Source organism: Pomacea canaliculata, linkage group LG3 (assembly GCF_003073045.1).
Source record: "Pomacea canaliculata isolate SZHN2017 linkage group LG3, ASM307304v1, whole genome shotgun sequence".
NCBI lineage: Eukaryota > Metazoa > Mollusca > Gastropoda > Architaenioglossa > Ampullariidae > Pomacea > Pomacea canaliculata.
Genome location: NC_037592.1, coordinates 8,468,073 through 8,476,290, shown reverse-complemented (window position 1 = coordinate 8,476,290; position 8,218 = coordinate 8,468,073). Strand labels below are relative to the sequence as shown.

General features: G+C 34.9%; 1 protein-coding gene across 1 annotated transcript; it reads left to right on the top strand.

Annotated features, from left to right (window-relative positions):
- The first annotated feature begins 860 nt into the window (after positions 1-860).
- On the top strand, positions 861-6,380 carry LOC112559019 (synaptic vesicle 2-related protein-like). The gene is given in 5 exon segments (XM_025229837.1): positions 861-1,471; positions 1,473-1,554; positions 2,360-2,641; positions 2,934-3,474; positions 3,476-6,380. Coding segments are annotated over 5 exon segments (1,470 nt in total). The 5' UTR covers positions 861-1,027; the 3' UTR covers positions 3,597-6,380.
- Positions 6,381-8,218: the final 1,838 nt, after the last annotated feature.

Genomic DNA, 8,218 nt, shown 5'->3' with positions numbered 1-8,218 from the left:
AACAGCCGACAAGGAATCTGCGATGAACTTTTTGCTCTTGATCACCATGCACGTACTGCATGTACGTAATTACTCACCTGTATATAACATATAGAATTCACATTTAATCATTCACAATCTCCCCTAAAACAATGTTCTGGGGTCAAATTTCTCGATCAGTAGGCCGTATATTTAGTTATCAAATGAATGGCGGATCAAAATTGAAAGCATGCAGGAGGCAGCTGTCCTATATCCCATTCACAAAAAAATATTAATACGACCATTCAAAACTTTGCGTATGCGGCGCTGCTAATTTCTCTCACGAACTTTTCCAAGCTGTGAATGTTAATGTCAGTTAACTAGAATTTATATACACTTCTTGTTGTCATTCTCTCTCCCTCCTCTTTCTTCTTTTGTAGGGTATCTGACTTCGCTTCTCCTGCTGTTCAAAGGGAGGTGACTGAACTACTCCTCGCTTTATGTATGTTCTCGCTGTCTTTTGCCAACTCCCACACCCTTGGTATTCGTGGAACAATTTAGAAACAACTAGGTACCATCAACACATGCTTACCATTGCATATAACACGTACTTTTCACGCACGGCATAAAATAACGCTGTAGAGCTGTAAAGATGATCAGCGCTATGTAGTCGTATGGTTACCTTAGTTTATATTATACTAAAAAGTTGCCATCCAATTCATTTTTATATAGAATTCAATACTACAGCTCTAGAATGCATTCTAACTTTAAATATACTGCTATGATTATGGAATAAATCCTGTATTTTTATAAATCGAATCACGAATTTGTTTAGACGTCCCCGATCTACTTTTATACGAAAGATAACCCGGGCTGACATCAATCCAGCGAATGATCTTCCCTTAGCTGGTCGTCTGCTTTAGAGAAAAACAACAACTCTACTACCGCGGCTTTGTCGTACTGATCACAACATTACAGACATTCCAGCTCCTAAAATCGAAGTGCCATCCTACGAGCCCATAGATTATCAGTTGTAACGCCACGCCTCTCCCCCTGAAAAAAATAAAACATGAATGATAACAGTGCAAAGTACGAGCAGTACAACAGCGATGAAGCATGTAGCGAGCACCAACTTCTAACATGCGAGACGAAGGAGTCTTACATCCACGCCACGTGTGGCAACAAAAGGGATTCGACTGTACAGCTAGACGATGTTTTGTCAGATCTGAAATTTGGATTTTTTCAGATGAAAATGCTGACTTTGGTAGGAGCAGGTTATTTTGCAGTCTGTGCAGAAATGATGCTTTTTATCTTCCTTAGCACTCCAGCTAAAAGAGAGTGGAATCTGGTGGACTATGAGTTTCCATGGCTACCATTTAGTACTGGGATGGCAGGAATAATAGGAGGATTTCTGTTTGGAACTTTGAGCGATTGCATTGGAAGACGTGTCCCCTTTATAGTAGGGATGACATGTATTGCGGTATTTGGTGCAGTATCAGCTTTTGCCAATTCATTTCCCTTTGTTCATTGTTTTTAGGTGTTTTGTTAATTTTGGAATAGCAGCATTTGAAGCAACAGGCTTCGTTTTGCTGCTAGGTAAGTGTCATATAAATATAAGTTTAAAATTCAGTGTATGTATTTATATCAATGTGTGATGAAGAAACCTCAGACAATTGAGTACTAACTTATTCTCAGTTCAGTTTTGATACATTATAGGAGAGGTTTCTTCTTCCCACATCACCATATCTTTTTCAGTTAGACTTGATAGTCTAAATGGCCTTAGAAAACAACCTAATAAAATAACACAATCGTTGCTATCTGGCTGGATGTTATAGTCAAATATTTTCAAGGAAATTCATTATAGTGTTCTTGATATTTTGTCAAGTGTTGAGCAGGAGTCAAAGTAGATTTAAGATTTGATTAAGATCCCATATGTTTTTTTCTTGTTATACCATGAATTTTAACGGTTTTTTTATGCATATATAGACTTATTTGCAGTAAGTCACAAAATGAATTACAGCAAGACCCTATACTCAAATATCTTCAGCTATATAAATTTTTATTAATATCACTGGCCTTAAATCTTTACGCTTTTCATAATTAGCTACCACCCACCCTGCAAACAGAATATACAACAATAAATTGAGTTAAAATAAAATTGCATCTGATTTAGACACACATATATATATACTTTGCAATTGCAATTTCATACATTAAGCCATTTTAACATTTCTGTTTTACTTTAAATTTTCTGGATAAATCGAGCTTTTGCTGTTACTGTGAACATCCAAAATGTTTTTGGTGGTGTTCTTTTTATTTTTTCACTTAGCAGTCACTGGTCAATTCTTAAGGTAAAAGAAATTCTGTAAATAATGCATTGTGTTACACATTTTTTTTCCAGAATTTTTACCTCGCCAAAAACGAGGGACTGTTATGGTAGTTGTGACTTTGTGTGGAGCCTTTGGTGCAGTCTTGGCTGCTGGGTTGGCATGGTTGCTGCTGGCACAGTTTGGCTGGCGGTGGTTTGTAGGAGCCTGCTCCTTACCGGCATGGCTAGTGCTGATAATACTGATCTTCGCTCATGATGAAACGCCACGTTTTCTTTTTTCCAGTGGTCGGTACCAAAGTGGCATGGAGATTTTGCTCAAGATTGCACAGCAAAACCAGAAAACATTGCCGGAAGGTCTGACCTTACATTTAATATAAGTTCTATTACTTTTAGATTGATCTCATTTTTAAAACTAAAGGAATAATTGCATTTTAAATTGTTCCAAAAATTGTGCTACAAATTAATTCTTCAAAGGTGCATCATTTCTAATTAAACCTGGATACTTGATTTTGTACCCTTCAAATCAACAAAAATACAGATCCTTAACAATGCAGTATTGTGGAATTTGAGCAGGTCTGTGTGTAGGGTGCACAAGTGTACCATTGTGCTTATATGCAATATAATCTGCCCTTGTGTGTGTTTACAGGCACCATAATCTGCCCTTCAAGCAGTCAGCGTGGGAACCTAAAGCAGCTATTTAGTCGCGATATGTGGCGTCGTACAATAGTGGTCTCAATGGTTTGGTTCCTGCAAGCTACAGGTTACTGGGGTGTAACTACTTACCTTCCTGAGTACATGGCTTCTCATGGTGTCAATCCATACTTTAACATGTTCTCAGTCTTCATTGGAGAAATCCCGGGCCTTATTCTAGCCATGTTTCTTATAGAAAAGAGACAGATTGGTAGAATAAATTGTCTCAAAGTATTTTCAGGCATCACATTTATATCCCTTCTTTTATTTGGTTTTGTTCCACTTTATGAACTGAAAACTGTATTAGTTATAATGTGCTATTTTAGTATGGTGCCCATCTACTCTGTCTTGAACACATTCACACCTGAAGTGTATCCCACTAATATCCGCAGCATAGCAATGGGCTGGGTGAATGTGATCATCGAATTTCCTGGGCTCATTACACCATTTGTAGGAGAAGTTCTGTTGTCCAGTACAATTTCCTGGTTATATCCAGTAGTGGGCAGCCATATTTATACTTCAGTTTATGATTGTGTTTGGTTTAAAGAAGGAAACTGTGGGGCAAGATCTGGTTGATGCCACACAACACTTTGAACCAAATAACAGTTCTGTGTCTTAGAATTTTTTTCCACATTTTTATTTTGCTGTGAAATTTAATTCTTTATGTTCTCTTCAGTCTTTTGTCATTGTTACAACTTTTATTTAGTAAAAGCACTAAGAACCTGCAAGAAAACAAACTTTCATGTGTGCACTGTAGTGATCTGCAATTATATCTGTTAAATGTTTTACCTGAGTATCTAAGTATCTGTAAGGTTTTTTTTTACTTTAGCTTCTTACTTTGAAGCATTCTATGACCGGGTTTAGCTAGCATCCATTTTATTTGTGAGATGAGATCAAAATCTTTAAACATTTATATTCTCACCTGCTGCACTGAAAGGAGTAAAAATTTGAACAGAGCAGTAAGAAAAAGTCACCATGGATATGCTGATACAGCATTTGCTTCTAGCTCTCACAATAACCGTGCAGATCATGCGAACAACTTCAATGCCAAAAAGTTATTTAACTATAGAATTTAATGTTTTAATTTGTAATCTAATAATACCTCTCTTTATATGTATCTCAAAAAAAGGATCGAGATTCTTAGAATTTTACGTCTGTACTAAAATAATTAAAAACATGCACAATGAATATAACCAAAGGTATCTAACTCTTCTTCATTCATCTACAGACTTATGCAACAATTCTGTACATAGTTGTTTAAGCATTTTCTTAATTTCATTTAATCTATTTATTGAGACTGGCAAGTGTATAGCTTTTATTATGTGATATTAGTAATAATCTGGATTTACACTTTATGTATTTATTCATCAAAACAGCACAAAGAACAAGATTTTTATCTGCTAAAATTTAAGTAAATATTGTTGATCTTGCACCTTTGCTTTTATCTTGCCTTATAGCTTTCTTTAGAAAAAGTTTATTCAAATTTATTATCCAAAACAGCACAGAATAAAAATTTGCTCAGGATCAGCTTTTACTGTGTCATATATGTATATAGGTCTTGATATTTAAGTTTGAAGCCGTATAAGTCATAATATGGAAGGAAACTGGGTTGTCAAAGAGACAAGTTTTGTGTATGTGAATGCATGTACGTGAGCATGAATACAAGTTTGTTGGAGATGAATGTGTGCAGTTGGGAAGGGTAGTGTGTAGATTGTGAAGTTATCCATGACGTACTGCTCCCAAAACTGCACCAACATCTCTATAAAGCAGTTAGATTTATTTATCATAGGCGATTTCACAAAGAATCTGGACACCTCATGCATTTAGAGACCAGTAATAAGATGTGAACAGGGATAATCACTGCCTTAATAATGTGTAAAGAAAAGGTCATGCATTAATGGAAGGCTTTATTCTCTCTTCTCCCAGTGGCCAAATAATTGTTTACATGATGCAAAGAAATCTAGCAGTAGCATGTTCTCTTCTCTCTGTAATATATACTTGAAAGCAAAGGCATTTATCAACCTTCTGGAGTCATGATTGCTAAACAAAACAGATTTTCTTTACATTCCAGATCAATCCAAGTATGTCTCCCACATTTAACCAGCCTACTCCCTCTTTCCAGGTAAAAGTCACATACATTCATGATAAAATGCTGTAGCTGCCTGTCAAAGCATGCTATGCCACAAACAGATGAGAATAAATGGATGAAAAAATGTAGGACATTCACCTCTTCAAAGATCATCCAACAAATCTACAATGATTCTACCAGAGATCAAACCCATGACTACTTAAGCTATATTTAGAACCAGAATTGTAATGCATGGAACAGCAATAGTCTAACTTGCCAAAAACTATTATTATTGCCATTGGTAATGCATCATGAAAATGATGGTTAAGTGACACAAAAATATAACTGGTATAATTATCAGCAAAAACAATAACAGAAAACACAGATAAAGCAAACATTGTCCAAGAATAAAACCCAGACTGGACACAATGCATGATGATCAAGCATTCATCTCATTATGGGACAAATGTTTCAACTAAAAACTACTCTCTTATAGGTTCCCCAAAAGTTGCTACACATTGTCAAAACACCAATGCATGCAATAGAAGCAGTAAAGTATAAATAGATCAGGCCATAATCACTTGCCTAAGCCTTTTTAGGACTTTCTTATTATAGTTCACACTTGCATGTATCTCATTTCTTAACGGTGATGTGGCCAATGCTCTGGGTGGCATTGAGGTAGGCTCAATAAGGTTAAAGATTAAAGCTTTTTTCTATAAAGTTGACAAGAGTATGTTTCTACCACTAACATCAAAATTTAATTTGAGGTTTTTTCTTACAACAATTTTGAAGTAAACATTTTATTGTAAGAAATCTCTCAACTGTACAGATAAATTCCCCAACCCAAAAGAAACAAGCCCTGTCCACGGATTCAATGATTTAAAATTATCGAATTGAAAAAAACATAAGTTATTTTATCACCTCTGGTAGAATACAATCATATAAAACAATCATGCACAATATTTGTCTTGCCACAGACATTTACATACATATATACACAGGCACATACATCTCAACTCATTATCTTGCCAATGCCACCTCTTCCCACAATAATCACAAAAAACAAAGTCACCCCTATGTGTGGATCATATACCCTTTTTATGTTGTCACCCTTGCCTCTTGCCCAATATTTGTGTTGGGATGGATGGTGGCAAGATAACAAGCTAGGACTATATGTATAAAATGCAAGACTATCTATATAAAATGCTCTTCGACTCAAGCTACTAACAAAATCATTAACCGGCGTATACATATATAAAAACAATGCCAGAATATGCGTAACTTCGCAAACTCTACACTGCTCCACAAACTTTGTAAAATAATAATAATATAATATATAATAAAAAGAAAAATACATAAAATCATAAAAAACATCATAAGATTAAGCAAACATTCTAATCCTGGATATCCACTCAAGACACAATGTACACCTTCTGCCTGCTTTGAAATCATGCCTATGTAGCAGTTACCACAGGTGCAGTGTTTTAATAATTACCACCGTTTTACTGCATCAACTCTATGGTACACCATCTTTTAACATTCTACAAAAACTGGGTGCTTAGAGAGGATAATGGGTATCATGTATGCAACGTTTACTTACAGCATTATGCTCTGAAAATCATATTTAAAAATCTGCATCCTCAGCAGAAGTCCAAATCATAGCCAGGTGAAAGATATCTGCATTGTTGGATAATCTTAGATGGTTAGTTGGATAGGAAAAGAATAACAGAATAGATTAGGTACACTGGAAAACAGAAAAGGTACATCACAAACAACAGGATGTGCAGCTACCATAACTTTTTTTTTTATTAGTATTGATGATCTAAACTGTTATGGACAATCTTTTAACACTTCCACCATAGAACTGTTTAAACAAAAAAACATTAAAGGTAACAGTGTCATAAGTATTACATAAAGAGACTATTGAAAGGTTTAATCAGAATGTAAAATCCATTATAACTTTCTGAATAATTTCTAGAATCTTTTCATTACGGGTCTGCCATTCTTCAAGATCAAAGATCCATTTAAGAGTAAAGATATCCAACTAATTAAAATTTCTTTGAATAACATATCTTGAAACTGAAGTGAAAAAAAAATTATCATGGACTGAAAAGTAATTTTAACAAAATCTTGTCTTCAGTTGATGAAAAACTTAAATAAGCATCAGTTGATAGATCTCACCTCTTGGTATTCTTCATTGATTGAAACTCATAAGATTTAAGTAGGTTAATGGCTTTGACACACAAGCAGCAGATATGGTAGTATATTCAACCTAAGACACGAAAATCTCTAAAACCTGAAAGTCTATGTTTACCTGTGAGACCTTGATAATGACTCCACATACCTAGAAGAGTCCTGGAATGACCCATCTTAAAACCAAACCAGGTTTGTGTTGTGTTTTATGTCATCTTTATGTATATCCTCTTGATAATCAACAAAATGCAACATCTGACCATGACAGCTGTAGGAAAATATAAATATATAAACTACAGTTATGCCCAGTGCTACTTTACCTGAATCTAAATTCCTGTTTATGATCATATTAAAAGATGAATCAACAGAGAAATGGATATATCAAATATGATGCCATATGTAAACCTCAACAGAATTACACTGTCAATATGCACAGAAATCTCATAACTCTTTCTAACATCCAAATAAGGCACTGATCTCAACGTGGCAAACTCTAAATCTTTTTTCTAACATTCACATTGTACAGGCAGAAAGTGTTTATTCAATTCGTAAAAATTATGACCAAAAAAGCATTATCAATAAAACCGCAGGCATTCAGAGGTGGCGGGGTCAGCATATTGGTGAAAAGCTATTCTACTGACATTTAGGGCATGCTTTCTGTTTTATTATCTTGAAGATTAAATTATCAATTCTGTTAGGGAGCATTATGCAACAAATTTAGAAGAGTATATTAGATCACTAGAACACAACAATTTGCTACTGCTTGTATTCTGCAACTAATCTGTTTTCCACTCCTCCTTTTCACTGATGATGTCCACAAATTTACACTGAAGCGATCATGATTAATTATCCTAGATGAAGAACCTATGAAAATATTTGTAAAATGTAACTTTACAAAGCATTAAACAAGTCTAAGCATGCCAAAGAAAATCTGCAGGTTAATAGTTCGGAAATTTCCAGTAGCAAAAACTACTAAATGA